The sequence below is a fragment of the Glycine max genome, chromosome 17, assembly GCF_000004515.6.
Source record: "Glycine max cultivar Williams 82 chromosome 17, Glycine_max_v4.0, whole genome shotgun sequence".
Lineage (NCBI taxonomy): Eukaryota > Viridiplantae > Streptophyta > Magnoliopsida > Fabales > Fabaceae > Glycine > Glycine max.
In genome coordinates this window covers 18,586,749-18,603,101 of record NC_038253.2, presented here as the reverse complement: position 1 = coordinate 18,603,101, position 16,353 = coordinate 18,586,749, and the positions used below count along the sequence as shown (strand labels likewise).

Below are 16,353 nucleotides of genomic sequence, written 5' to 3'. Positions count from 1 at the left end.
ATATATATATATATATATATATATATATATATATATATATATATATATATATATATATTATTTTTTGGGTACAATTTAATATTATTTTTTTAAAAAAAACTAGTAGATTTCATTCCTATAATTAAGTAAAATTTTAATTACAAGGTGTGAGTTTCTTTATATTTCTCATTATTTTTATTAGTTTTCTTATTTCTGTTAACAGTTCCTTTTTCTATTCCTATTAGGTTTTCTTTATTCTAGAGCAAATAAAAATCATATCCTATCATATCCTACATTCTTATACAAAAATCATATCCTATTACGTTCCTATACAAAAATCATATCTTATCATATGCTATTACGTTTCTATACAAAAATCATATCCTATCTTATAGTGGATATGAAGGAGCTAATGATAAAATGACGTTACTATTAATTTTATTGATAGATATTTTATGCACCGGTTCTGTTCAAATAGAATGGAGATGTAGGCTTTATTTTTTTATTGTAATAATTAATATGTTGGTTTGATAGACTTGGATGATACTACTTCAAGTATGAGGTTTTCTTTTGTTTTAGATTATTTTATATCATTTGGTGATTTCTGTTTATATTATTAATATATTTTTAGGACTACCAACTAAATTAACGTTAGATTAAAAATTAAGTCAAATTATATATTAAGGCCTTGTTTAGCCTATTATAGAAGGTGTGTTATTTTATTTTATTTTTTGGTAAAAACAACTAGAAATATTAAAGATTTAATGTGAAGAAGATTTTTAAATAGGCTTTTAAATAGGCTACCATGCCAGGCTAGGCTTTTAAAAAGACCAGGTCGAGCCAAAATAAAAGCCTTTGATAGGCTATAGGCCAGGCTCAGACCTCAAAAATTAATCGTAGGCTAGGCTCAGGTCGTTTAAAGTCTGGCCTGACCTGGCCTATTCCCACCCCTAGTTGTGATGTAGTGTTTAATTAATAATATAAAATAATCATATCATTAGACTTTATTAAAGATGTTGCCTAATTTTATTTTATTTTTTAAACTGTATATTTGAATTGTTACTTAATTTATAAGGTGTACAAGTACCCATACAATGCACATAACTTTTTATATTAAACGTAAATTATAATAATTATTTAAATTATAATTTATAAATTTTTCATATGTTTTTAAAATGACTTTATAATTAAATATCATTGATGAAAGTTAAAGACAATCTTCTTTAATTTTTTTTTGTATTCATATAAATATTTGATTATTTGATTGAGTAAAATAATATTTTATTTTTTAGTTAAAAATTATAATTTTTTAATCAAATTTTTTATATGATATATATATATATAATATATATAATATTATTATTATCATTTTCATTTAAAAATATTAACCAAAATAGTTTTACCTGGTTATATAAAAATAGTATTTTATATCATTGTTATGTTTGATAAGGTATTTCAATTAGTTTTTATCTTTTTTTTATTGGCTAAAAAACTCATTTAGTTGTTTAATTTTTTTTAGTAATTTTTCAATAACTTCTGGTGTTTTTTGAAACGCTACTTGAAGTAGTGTTTTTTAAAATTCTATCTTTTATTTTTTTATATTTTTTTTCACTTTTATCTTTGATATACTTATTCATTTTCATTGTTACTTTTTTTTAAAATAAATCATGGTTTTATTATTTTTCTTTCATTTTACATTTTTAACTACTTCAACAACTAGTTTTATCGAATATTTCTAATTTAATAAGCTAATTTTTCAACTTTCAACTACCAACTAACTTTTCAGCTATTTTTATCAAACAATCTTATCCCCTTTCAAATTCATTTTTCAATTATAATATATTGTTAGCTTTACTCTTGCCCCAATCTTCTAAGGCTATGTTCGACACGGTATTTTGGTTAGCTTCTAGTTTTTTTACAAGCTAAAAAACTCATTTAGTTGTTCGGTAAAAAATTTTAGTAGTTTCTACCGTTTTTTAAAACTCTACTTAAAGTAATATTTTTTAAGATACTAACATCTAGCTTCTAGCTTTTTATATTTTCTTTCCTTTTGATCCTTGATACATTTATTCATTTTCCTTGTTACCTTTTTTTAAATAAATCATAATTTTATTATTTTTCTGTCATTTTACACTTTTGAGTTACTTGAACGACTAGTTTTATCGGACAATTCTAATTTAATAAGTTAACTTTTCAGCTAGTTTTATCGAACATTACCATAGCCTAAAAACATTATCAAATCTTTGAAGATTTTCAAAGAAGTTTTCATCTTTTGTAAATATTAAAATAAGAAATTATTACATATCAATGCCTAGTTCTTTTTATTTTTAATAACATTTGTAGCTAGCAAAACCTCATAATTGAAAATGGAATCTCAATTATGTTGGCACCTTTTCTACAATCCATCACAACCAATCTAGCCATCATATGATAAATAAATAAAAAATCAATAAGTGAAAAGAATCTTAGAAACCCAAGTATAAAATCAACTAAAACGGTACAAAGGCAATCCACATAGGTTGTGGAAAAAACAAAATCTAATGAAAGTTGGGATAGAATCCCACCATGTATACCTATGATCAACACCATAGTTAGTTGAACTATCAGCACACTGATTACCTTCTCTATAAATATTTGAAAATTAAAAGTTCATGGAAGAACACAAGTGAATACAATAATTCCATCTATTTTTGTATTCCCATGGAACAATATTTGCATTCTTGAAAGCTACACTCCAGCCAAAGCATTTCATCCCACTGAAAAAGCATGTTCAATTTCCACCATGGTTGAATAGATTATTTTGAAACCTTTACCACTTTATTCATTAATTCAATTAAAACAACCCCTTTTGATTAATCAACATTTTCTCAAAAGGTTTTTCCAAAAAGATTATCACAATCAAGAAAAAAATGAGAACAATATCATACGAAAAACAGTGTTATGGCCCTTTAACATCAATTCAATTTCCAAGATTGAATAAAAAAGAACTAAGGGTTTGAGAGAAAGAAAACCACACAAGAGTTTATACTGGTTTGGTCCATACAAGACCTACATCCAGTTGTTCTAAGACCCCTTAGAACTTTCACCATTAGAGAATTAGGTACAAATACTATGCACATACAATTTCCTAGATTCTACTCTTCCCTTGAACCCTACAAGAGAAAGAACAGGAGTTGAAATCCTATTAGCTCACAAAAATCTTGGTAACCCTAACCAAGAATAGAAACAAGAAAGAATTTCAAAATAAAAACAAATACACCTTGATGTGTAGATCACAATATCTTCAAGCTCTTGTAAGATGATCAGATCATGATGGACAATGATTGGATCTTTGATTAGCTTCAATCTCAAGAAGAAATATAATGAAATTCCCTTAGATGACTCTCTTGAAGTATTTTCTCAAAGATAAAATGTATCAAAAACACCTAATGAAAAGAACACAAGAGGGTATTTATAATTTGGCAGGTAAAACAGACTTAACCAATTATAGAGTATGGTAATCAATTAATATGTCAAAATCTTCTTTGTTTTGCATTTCCAGAAACTTGGTAATCGATTACAAGAAATGTTCATCAATTATCTCGTTTGAGACAAAGAGTTTTTCATGCTTTTGTGTTTTATGGAATAATTTATTATCAACTACGATAATTGGTTATTTCATCACACATAAAGCTCCTTATGTTTCTAGACGCAAGCTAATCAATTACAACAAATGGTAGTCAATTATCTTAAGCTACAGAGCCTTCCTTCTTCTGAAATTGGCTTCTGTAATTGATTACTAAACCGGGTAATCGATTAATTTGATAGAACTTGCCAAATTTCAAGTAGAAGAGAGATATGTTGCTTGTTCTAACACTTTGTAATTGATTACAAAACCATATAATCAATTACATTGTGTTTAACTCATTACTCTCAAGAAACTTAGAGATCAATCCATTTGTTTAACATCTTTGATCCTTACTAAGCATGTAAAAAGACTTAATCTATATCACACAACATGTATAGTCTAAAACAATCAATACAAATGTCAGATCTATTAAACATGTTTGGCATTGTAAAATTATCAAACCAAAACTAAGACTAAAGGCTTTAAGCTTTGATCCAACAATCACATCAATGAGTCTGACACACAAAGGACATGACTCTAATGCAACTTCCATGCAATTCTCAAGCCATGAAGTTGTTAGAAGTAATAATAATAATTGGAAAATGAAGGGTTGTGAGTTAGTGTTAGATGATGAAAGAGTGTGAGTTAATGAGAATTAAGTGGCATTATTTTTGTAACCACTATGTATTTGAAGGGTTATGACATATGCTCATTTGTTGTCTTAATTGAAGAGTTATGTAGTGTCTATGGGTTTCTCTACTATAAATAGAGCACCAAACCATGTAGCCAAGTGTGCCAAATAAATATAATCTTATTTACTCTCTCTAGTCCTTCTTCTCTTTTTCTAACAAAGTGGCATCAGAGCTTAGGTTCTTAAATAAGAAAAGCACTTAGTGAGGAGAGTGAACACTAGTGAGGTGAGAGATGACAAGCAATGACTTGAACTTGTTTCAATTCTCTCGCCTTACAAAAGGGAATCATGATAATTATTGTCGCCACATGAAGAGTTTGCTAGGTTCCCAAGATGCTTGAGAGGTTATGGAGAAAGGTTATACGCAACTTGAAAATAAGAATTCTTTGCCACAAAATGAAAAGGAGACTTTGTTGAAGATGAGGAAGGATCAACAAGCACTTACCTTCATCTATCAAGGTTTAGATGAAGGCATCTTTGAGATGGTGTTCAATGTCTCCACCTCCAAAGAAGCTTGGGAGATTTTGCTAACATCCCTTGAAGATGTTGACAAGGTGAAAAAGGTGTGCCTACAAACTCTTGGTGGAAAGTTTAAATCCTTGGATATGAAGCAATTTGAGTCAATTTTGGATTTTGGCAATAGGGTGATAATGATTGTGAAGCAAATGAAGCGTTATCAGGAGAATATGGAAGAAGCTCATGTTGTAGAGAAGGTCCTTCGTTCTTTAATCGCAAAATTTGATTTTGTGATTTGTGTAATTGAAAAGTCAAAGGACATTGAATCAATGACTGTGGACCGATTATTAGGTTCACTTCAAGCATATGAAGAAAGGTTCAAAAGAAGAAATGATGAGCCTTTGGAGAAAGTTCTTAAAGCCAAAGCTTCTTTGAAAGTAAAAGGAAGAGACAACACATGAAAGAAGAAATCAATCAATACCATTAAAAAGAATGATATCTAGGAGTTTAAAAAACATCATAAGGGTAATGATGCAATTGGAGTCAAATGGGTGTTCAAGTTTAAGAAAAAGATTGTCAAGAAGAAAGAATTGAAGTTAGTTCATGTGAAGACACAAAATCATGTTGCAAATATTTTCACTAAGCCCCTTAAGTTTGAATACATTAGAAGATTGAGAGCAAGACTTGAAGTGCAGAAAATTAATTGAGGATTTTCTAATTAAGGGGGGATGTTGGAAATAATAATAATTATTAGAAAATGAAGGGTTGTGAGTTAGTGTTACACTACTAAAAAAAGCCTGTTTTTACGACGCAGTTTCTACGACGATCGTTAGATAACCATCTTAAAAAATAAGGCAGTGGCATTTTTGTAAGTCCCAGCTTGTTATACAAAGACGGTTATCTATAAAACCGTCTTAGAATCCATTGTATCATAAACCCAATGACATTTTTGCAATTAAGTGAAAATAATTTAAGATGGTTTCAAGATACACCGTCTTTGAAGACAGGGAGACAAAGACAGTTATTGTGTAAGAACCATCTTTAATTTTAAAGATACAATATTAATTAATTTGTGTCCTCTCGTGCTCATCACTCTGGTTTTGATAATCCCTCATTCTCGTACTCATAACCTATGAATCCCTCACTTTATAGCTTGTGTTGTGTCTTTACCCAAGATCCTGCTGTAGCATCAGTGTAGCTCGCGTCGCGTTGTCACCCTAGGTTGCACCATAGACTCACTGTAGCTTAGCTCGCGCCATGACCTCACCATCGTGCCATTGACATTGCCGCCAACTACAACTCTGTGTTACCCTTACCTTTGTCACTGTCATTGTTCGGTGAGCTTCCTTTGCTCTTTCCTTATGTGGTCCTGAAAAATACCTTGTCAAATAAATGGTAAGACACTATGTATTTAGGGATTGATAGTCATTTAAGACTTACTGAATGTCCCAAGTAGCTTGTTAGGAAGTGTCGTTTGAATTTTGTGGATTCCGTGGGCTGATTGATATGCCTTTGACATTTAGACTAGATTCTATGCAAATTATGAAATGGGTCTTTAAGGTTTTGTTTGTTGTATGTAGTAGTTGATTAAATTAGAAATGGCACTATTAAAAGTAGAAAATTTGTGATTTTTTTTTTTGCATTTATTGAACCTGAAGCTGCATTGTATTCTGCTCCAGCTATAAGGATCAAAATAGAAGAATCTTAAGAGGCATTGTTATGAAATGCATATTGCATACTTAGACATGAAGAATCCTAAGAGGTTATATGCGTGTTTGAATACAATTTTGAAACGCACGTATAGCTTCTCTCTCCATGTTTCACAGAATCAACAAATTGTTGCTTCCAAGTAAAACAACTCAATTTACACGATTTTAGGGGGGAGACGTGCATAATCGACGTGCTCCAAAACATGAGGCTATATGCATATTTACCTCACTCACATCACTTTCAAGTTTTGTAGTTTTTATTTTATTTTTTGAGAGAAACTAATTATAGGAAAGGGTTTTAGATTCTGGTTTAGCTCAAATTCTAGGTATTAGTCAAGCTTATATGTGCAACAAGACTAGTAAAGGTTAGTTTGGTAGGTGAAGTCTCTAAGGGAAAATAAAGAGGGGAAATTGTTAGACTGAGTTTTTTCTTACGAGTTAATTAACATAACATGCAAGGTTAATCATTCTGGGTTTACGAAAGCTACCTGTTTCATTGACTCCTTACTTGAAGAGTTTTCAAAGTACAATTTTAGATTCAAACTATTATGTCGGCTACACTTTTTTTGAATGGAATAGTTGATATTAGTCTTTTTCAATGCAACAAAGGACAGGGAATAAAAAACCTCTATGGCGAGTTTTTTCTTTGAAGGAATTACACTCCGCTACAAATAATTTCAACTATGATAACAAGCTCAGCGAAAGGGGATTCGACAGTGTGTACTGGGGCCAGCTCTGGGATGGATCACAAGTAGTACTATACTTTGCTTTTTTATTCTTTGTTCATCTTACCAGATCAACTTTGATTTATGGGTATTCTTGACCATTCTAGGTTTGATTACTATTGTTGTGTTCTTTGTAATGGTTAATATAGTTAATTTAACACAAGTGTGTCTCCAAATATTGTAGCTAGTTGATATCTTAGTGTCGTATTGAGATCTACTTTCTTTAACATATTGAAACATCTAAAAAAAAACTTATGGAATCTTAAATGACTCTAGCTATGATGGCTTTATCATGTAACACTGATAAGGATCAGGTTATGAGAGAATAGTGTGGAAGATTTATTTTTCTCAATCAAATTAGGTATAGAAAGGAAAAATAACTACATTTGGTATCTCTTTTGGCTTTATTTTTTTCTATTGCAACAATCCTTCAATGCAAGTATAAAAGACTTGTAATGATTAGTGACTGGACATAAAACAACTTTATCTGTGTTGATGTGTGTACATATGCAGATTGCAGTGAAAAGATTGAAAGTTTAGAGCAACAAAGCAGACATGGAATTTACTGTTGAATTTGAGATATTGGCTAGAGTATGACACAAGATCAACACAACACTCAGCAGAATCCCTTCATGATTGGAATCGGCGGATGAATATCGCAATTGGGTCCATTGAGGGAATTGTCTGAGTAGGAAAAATCTCTTTTCCTGATACTCTTCTGCCTCTATCATGACATTAATAGTAAAATTTAATTGTAGCTTCTGCCTCTTGTAGCTTGCTCTTCCCGCAGAAACCACTATTGGAACATGTTTCGTACAACATTACATTGAATCTATATTGGTTCTTCAAGAAGCTAGCTCACAAGGTCAGCTCTTTTTTGCTTATTGATCGAGGTCGTACCCGAATCAAATAAACATGAAAATGCAGTAACTAGGAAGTGATCCTAGGTCGTTTCCCAACGAGAAATGATAAACCAAACATTCATAATATACTTGCAGTAACAGTAACGATTGGGAGGGGGGTTGTTTGATTTGTGATTTAAGGAGCAAAACAAGTAAACTGGAATACGAAACTAATAATATTAAAAATGGGTTGTTTCCTCTGATTCAGAAGTCATTCTCTTATCCTGGGTTATGGAGAATTCGTTCCTAACAGTTAACCACTTAATCCAACCCTATTTCAATTTACTAAGCAAAAATCAACTTAGGGTTGTCAATACGTGATTAGGCACCACATACACCAGTTAACCCTTCGTCCATTAAGCATGAACGCAAGTTAGGCTCAGAGGCAATTAATCGAACACGAAGCGTGCACTGATTAATGTTCACGAATATGGGTTAACTGGTGAAGGGAAAACTGCCAGGGAACCACATTATAAACGAAACCTCAAAGAGAGTTGGGATTCATCCTCAAAAGGAAACAACACCAGAATATTTAGCCTTCCATAGATTCAAACAAAAAACGTAAATGAAACATGAAGCAGAAATGTAAATAAACAGAAACGTAAATGAGACAGAAACGAAAATGAAAACAGAAACGTAATTGAAAGTAGAAGAAGAAACAAGAACGAAATTGTAATTAGAAGCAGGAAATGGAAAATTGCATTACGTGAACAGTAGCATCCAAGCAGAAAAACGTAAAACCCTAAACAAAGCTTTGAATAATGAATGGCATAACAGAATAGCCTTCCACGAATCCCAAGGCTGCTATTTAAAAAGAGTCACTCAAAGTCACTGTGCCCTATTACAATACCCTGGCCCAAAACGAAATAAACACTGAACCACATAAAATAAAATTGCGAAATTTCCTAATTAAAAATTAATTAAGGTAAGCGCTGCTATATTTGCCTTCTTCAAGTCCACAACCAAAATCCGGATTAAGCCCAATGTTTCATTAATTCCTGAAATTAGATTAAAAACATCAAATTAGCTAAATGAGCCCAAATAATAAAACTGCCTAATTAATTGACAATTAAGACCAATCAGTAATTAAAATGGTGCAAAAAGGATTTAGAAAATAGAAGAAAATGATGGCACATCACTTATTATTTGACCATGTTCAGTTATTCAATAATTCAGGGGCAAAAAAAGTCGATTTCTAGATTAATTCTATCACTAATCATTACAAGATGTATTAAAATATTTGACTGAAAATGCTTCAATGCATGATTAATGAAAGAAAGGTACAAGTCAGTTCATCATGCAATCTTGTCTTAACTAGTTGAAAAACAATTAGGACAAATTAACTTATATTGTGCAACTTAATATTGTAACTAGACTGTCCAAATATTATGATGTTTTGTTGTTCAGTCTTCCAGTAATTATTTCTAGTAGTAACACTCCAAAGCTATATACATATGCTTTTTCTGTTAATTGGCCATGTGCTTGGTACTCTGGAGCCATATAACCCCTGCAGGTCAAGTCCAAAAGCAAAAGTTGGGTATACCACTATTTCAAGATATAATACATAGTAATTACTATTTTTCTGCAAGAGTTTGGCTTGTAATTGTTGCAACCTACCTCACGACGGGATGACGAAGAAAAATAGTTCAAGCACTTCTTCAAAAAAGAAAACGCATGGGAGTCGCCACAACGTTTATTTAAGGAAAATGTTAGCAAAACCAAAAGGAGGTCTACGAATTTCGAAAAGAAGGATTCAAGAGTTGTTTACGTATAGGGAAGGTATTAGCACCCTACGCGCCCGTCACAAGGGACGACAACCTTTAATCTAGTGTGCAAAACGTGACTTCAAAATTATGTATTTTCCCTTTTTTATTATTTTTTTTAGTTGACAAGGGTGTTGCCCTTGCTCCTATGTATCCCCAAGTGCGATGAAGAAATCAGACCTACGTAATTCTTTAATAAGAATGTTTATGTTTATTTTGGTTCATTTTAAATACAAATGAAAAGTCATTAATGCGTTGGACCTTGAAACGATCTCGAGGGATATTTGACGAAAAGAAGTTTGGTTGTGAATTGATTTTTTTTTTCATTTGGTTTTTGTGTTTATTAGTTTCTAGTCTCACAAAGGAAAAGAAAACGATTTCACGACACTATTGATCAGCTAGAATTAGGCCTTACAAATAAGATGAAATTACCAACGATAAAAGGGAGAAGATGAATACTTACATAATGTCAGAGAGGACCCATAAGGGTACATGGATTATATTCAACTCTTAAGAAAAGAATAGAAAAGGAAGAAAGACTAACTGACTGTTGCACAGGGTACAAGGCTAGCAAGAGAAGCGATATAGGGAATGATCCACAGTTGCGATTCGGCAGCGCCTTGGCTTCGCTTATTTCCTTTTTTCTTCCTCTTCCTTCGTTTTTCTTCCTCCACAGACTTTTTGAACCCCTAAACCTTTCCCCAGCATGGCTATTTATAGGAAAAGACCATTTGGGGCAGGGGAAGCTCGCCCAGGCGAGCTAGTTACTTATGGTTGAAGGAATTAGCTCACCCAAGCAAGCTGGTTGCTTAGGCCTAAAGGCATTTCGTGGCCCAGGTGAGCCAGCCAGATGCTAGTCTGGGCGAGCTTGGGTCTAGAAAAATCCACAAAATGACCCTTTTGCCCCCTTTCCCTTGTATCTTTTTGTTTTCTTGATCAAAACCCAGAGTGATCCCTGGCTTTGCGCTGTAACCGGTGCCAAACACTGTAATTCGACTAGCAATGATCAAAATATCATATCAAACGATATTCCCCGGACGAAATTAAGGTCTGACAGTAATAAAATGTGTTCAATGATGAACGATGATATGTTATTAGTTGTCAAAAAAGTGCATTATTGGTAATAAATTGTTGGACAAGTGGTCTCAATAACTTAAGAGGGGGGTGAATTAAGTTTCTAAATTCCCACTAACAAACTTTTAACCCCCTTCTAAATGATAGGCTCAGAATACAGAAGAAGAAACATCAATCAATTTAATAATGTTCTTTAAACGTGCAAGACAAAATTGATTGCAATAAAATAAATAAGATAAGGGAAGAGAGAAATGCAAACTCGATTTATACTGGTTCGGCCACTTCCTATGCCTACGTTCAGTTGTCAAGCAACTCACTTGAGATTTTCCACTATCTTTGTAAAAATCTTTTTTACAACTTCTGAACACCCAAGGAATCCTTTTTCCTTGTGTTCAGGAAACTCACAATTCAAGAGACAACCGGTCTCTTGATTACAATTGACTTTCTGAGAAGAACATAAAGATTTTCCTCCTTTAGAGTGGATAATACAATTTGAAGTTCCTGGATGAACTCTCAATAGATTTGCAAGTGTTTGCCCAAGAGTTATTGAGAGAGCATTTGACAATGAAGTTCTCTTGGAATATCTCTCTCTTGCTTTTCGAAGTCATACACACATATATATATAGGCGCTTCGTGCTTTTTCAAATTGCCCTTCCTGCCTTTTCAAAATGGTTTGAAGAGATGTGTCTTTTCAAAAAGCTTTTTCTGAAATTCTTCACTGGTAATCGATTACACAATTATATTTTGAAGGGTCATGACTTTTCAAATTAAATTTCAAGAGTTTCGTTGCTGGTAATCGATTACACATCAATGGTAATTGATTACAACTTTTAAATTCAAATTTAAAAACCCTTTTAAAAAACTATTTTTTCAGACTTGTCTTCTGGTAATCGATTACACTGCCTAGTAATCGATTACCAGAGCCTTGGATATCTTGGAAACACTTTATTTTGAGGCAAGACTTGATCTTGAGTTAATCTTGAAGCAAGAGTTTGTTTGTTGAAGCAACCTTGTATTAATCTTGAAGCAATGTTTATGCTTTGAAGCAACCTTGTTTGATTCTTCTTTGTCATCATCAAAATCATGTATTCATACATTCACATAAATACTAACAAATTTCTAGCAACATTTGTACTATGAATATGTAGTGATAGAAAACTATCTTCAGATTCATCTCTTTTGGACTGGAAAAGGTACTTGTTGCATACTAGCTCAAGGTACTTATGGGCCGTTAATTCAAGCCATTCATGCTATCCCAGGTAATACTATGAAAAAAAATTGGCAATTTAGATGTTTAATTACTAAACTTTCATGATGCATAATCCCTTATCAGCTAGATATTCAATTTATATTTTTTGAATTTGATAGATTGTTTTATATTGTACATATTTCACACCTAATGTTAGTAACAAACCTCCAAGTAACAAAGTTATTCAAAAATATTTATGGGAGAAAAAAATTAAGAAAATAAAATATATTCCTCTCATTAGTTAAAATTAATTTATCTAACCCTATACATGGAACTTTCAATTATGTTAACAGGAAAATATAAATTACCTCATTAACTTATGAATTACTCAGTTGAAGTCAATGTGAACTTAGTTACCAAGAATTTGACTTGTACTACAATATTTTTGCCAGAAAGATCAGTCACTCTGCACTGAGTTGATTGAATGATCAATGATACAGTGGAAGCTAGCTTTTGAATCTTACAAATTGCTTTCACTTTTGAACAACTTCAAACTTAATAACTTCACTTGCTTGTGAATTCGGTCTTGTACATGAAAAACTTTTACTTGGTTTCAACATCCTCTAGCCCTAAAAATCATCCAGCATGGTAAAAGATACCTTCTCTGTCTGCAACCTAGAGATGGAGATATCAACATGTATTAGCTTAGCAGGATTGAAAAGTAAGTGGGAAAAGTTCTTTACTGTAGATATTAATATAATATATGTTTCTCTGGAAGATAAGTGAAATAGTCTATAAATTTACTATTAGTGTAAAGCCTTTTCTTATCTACACGTGGTAAATGGTAATGGTTAGTGTGTTCCCCAAAAAAGACTAACTCATTATTAGTAATTTTAAAAAAGTATTTTATTGTAGCTGTTAATAAGTGAAAAATAAAATTTGGTCTGTTCCTATGCGTTAATAGATTATTTACCTATAACTACCTCTTAGATTATTTTTTAGAACAACTTTCTTCTAAGAAATACTTTTGTTTTTCAATGCTCTCTTAAAAAGCTAACAAAAGGGATTATTTCTCTAAAACAAGTTGAACCAAACACATATTTAGTCATTATCTTGTTCTTCTCTTAAAGACAAGTCAATCACCTCATGACAAACTTGTGCTCTCATGAAAGAGCATGAGTTAACATGGGCACATGTGTTTTTCCCCTGATACATTGGAATTTTTAAGGGAGAAGGATTGGAGATATCTCAACCAGCCCTTGACCCAAATTCGACAGAGATACATCATAGAATTACAGTTAGAGGTAGGTCTAAGAAAGTTCATAGGTGACTTATCATCAGAGGCTATTGATATGTACTTGTTAATCAATTTCATACTTAAGCTTTGAGTTTTTGTGCATGCAGGAGAGTCTATGAACTCAGAGGCAATACTCAAGCTCCACTAAAACTTGTGTCAATAGTCAGTAGCCTTTTTGATGGATGGGACCAAATGAGATCAGTTTCGGCACGTAATGCTTGGTGAAATGCTTTCGATCTCGAAGATTATGTGCTACCTGTTGGATTTTGGCCTTTTTGGGTGGTTGGGGTTGTGCTATTTCCTTTGCCTTTTGCAGCTGCTCGGGCCTTTGTTCGATGGTGAGGTTTTTTGACATTGTGAGATGATGCTTGAAGGAAGGATTAACTGGTGGGTTGGTGTTTGACTCTTTGGGTGTGTGGATCATGCATTGTTTTGATGATGTCGAAAATAAATCACTTGATTGTCATCATCAAAAAGGGAGAGAATATGAATGTATGTATACATGATTTTGATGATGCCAAAGATAAGCGCTTCTCAAGTTTGATCCAAGTCAAGAATTCAGAAATTCAGAAAATAACTCCCAAAGAGTCACAACTCTTCAGAAAATAACTCTTAACAGTCACATCTGTTCAAGAGATTTTTGAATGGTCATCAAAGGCCTATAAATAAGTGACTTGGGACACAGAATGTATGAGAGAGATATTCCAAGAGAACTTCATTGTCAAATGCTCTCTCAAAAGAAACTCTTGGGCAAACACTTGCAAATCCATTAAGAGTTTCTCCATGGACTTTAGTTGTAATATCATTCTCTTCAAGAGAGAATTCTTTTTTCTTTCTTCTCATTCAAAGAGATTGATTAAGGGACTGAGGGTCTCTTAAGTTGTAAGGATTCCTGAACACAAGGGATGGGTTCTCCCTGTGTGGTTCAGACTTTGTAAACGGATTTTTACAAAAGGAGTGGAAAATCTCAAGTGGGTTGCTTGAGTATTGGACATAGGCACAGACTTTTCCGAACCAGTATAAAATTGTGTTTGCATTCTCTCTTCCCTTATCTCATTTATTTTGTTGCAATCGATTTTGTCTTTCATGTTTAAAGAACATTATTAAATTAATTATTGCTTCTTCTGCATTCTGAGCCTATCTCTTTTAGAAGGGGATTAAAAGTTTGTTAGTGGGAAATTAATTCACCCCTTCTTAAGATTTCTGAGGCCACTGGTCCAACAAGTGGTATCAGAGCAGGATTCTTATATAAAGTTTAAAAACTTCAAGAATAGATATGGCCTCATCCAACTTTTCATTTCCTGAGGAAATTCTATCAATAGGCTCTTATGTTCAATGGTGAGGGTTATCATTATTGGAAAACTCGAATGCAGATCTTTAAAGAAGCCATAGATTTAAAGATATGGGAAGCCATTAAATTTGATTCCACTAGAGAAGAAAGAAGATGATGATGAAAGAAAGAAGAAGATTTCTCCTTAGCCCCAAAATGCTGAATGCGATCAATCTGGACACATGAGATTCAATTGTCCTGTTTTCAAAAGAAGAATGAAAAATATAACAAGAGGAATTTCAAAGAGAAGAAAGAAAAGAAAGGATACATCACTTGGGAAGATAATGTCATAAATTCTTCAGTGATTCAGAGAATAAAATCATAAGTCTGGGTATCATGATGAAAGACTATGAAAACAGAGAACAGTAAAGTCGATACATTGATAGCAATTTCTCCAAACACATGGCATGAATCAAAGTTTATTCATATTTCTCCCCAAGATAAGTGGATATGTGATTTATGAAGACAACAAACAAAGGCCACATTTCTTCCCAAGAAAAGTGAATCTCAAGAAAAGTGAATATGTGATTTATGGAGACAACAAATGCCACTTGATCAACAAGTCCAACAAGTGATATCAAATGATACCAACAGGTCACTTGTCTTTGATTGATTACTTTTGATGCTTGTTTTCTACTTGAGTTTAGACTGTTCTTGATGATTGTGATTGAATTTGATTGATTGTATTTGATGATTGATTGATTGTATTTTTTGATTGATGTGTTTGTCTTTGCTTGACTGATATTCAATGTTTGTTAGTTTGATTGATTGATTATATTTTATATTTGATTAATTGTGTTTGATGATTGTTCTTGATTGAGTTTTGATTGTCTTTGATGGTTGTTCCTGATTGAGTTTTTTATTGTCTTTAAAGAATCTATTAAACTTTTCAAATTAGTTTCATATTTTAAGAAAACTATTTCAAATTTAGAAAAGGAAATTTTGAAATTGAAATTTGAAATTAAAATTTGGAAGTTGGAAGTTATTGGAAGTTGAAAGTTGAAAATGGAAGTTGGAAGTTGGAAATGGAAGTTATTGGAAGTTGAAAGTTGAAAATGGAAGTTGGAAGTTGGAAGTTGGAAGGGGAAGTTACTGGAAGTTGAAGTTGAAAGTTGGAAGTTGGAATTTGAAATTTAAAATTTAAAATTTGAAATTTCAAATATGAAAATTGAAATTTGAATGTTTTTTTTAATAGAAATTATTGTGCATAGTTAGTTGATTGTTAATTTAATTAATTTGATTTGAAATGTTTGATGATTGATTGTATTTGATTGTGTTTGATTGATGTGTTATTGTACTTGTTTTTGCTTGATTAATATTGAATGATTGTTTTAATGCCTTTTGGTATCACTTGATTCTCATACATTGCAATAAGTGGTAACATTTTTCTCCTCTCTATTCATAATTTGTTTTTTATGTTGACAAAGGGGGAGAGATAGATAAAAGATATATGAAATCTTTATGAGACAGCTTTTTATATATGAAATCTTCAACTGTCTCATATAAGCAATCATTGCAAAACAAAGGGGGAGTAAAACTATATAAAAATGGATATTTTTTGTTGTTGTTGCTCCTAACCTACAGGTGGTTGTCATCATCAAAAAGGGGGAGAATGTAAATCATAAAGATTT

At 32.1% G+C, this 16,353-nt stretch overlaps 1 protein-coding gene across 1 annotated transcript; it reads left to right on the top strand.

Annotated features, from left to right (window-relative positions):
• Window positions 1–4,624: 4,624 nt before the first annotated feature.
• On the top strand, window positions 4,625–5,194 carry LOC102663819 (uncharacterized). Its single transcript, XM_006601449.1, has one exon. The coding sequence runs from the start codon at window positions 4,625–4,627 to the stop codon at window positions 5,192–5,194; it is 570 nt and encodes a 189-aa protein (XP_006601512.1).
• Window positions 5,195–16,353: the final 11,159 nt, after the last annotated feature.

Excerpts from the sequence above, each read along its gene's own strand:
- LOC102663819 (XM_006601449.1), top strand. The coding sequence starts at position 4,625 with ATGGAGAAAGGTTATACGCAACTTGAAAATAAGAATTCTTTGCCACAA.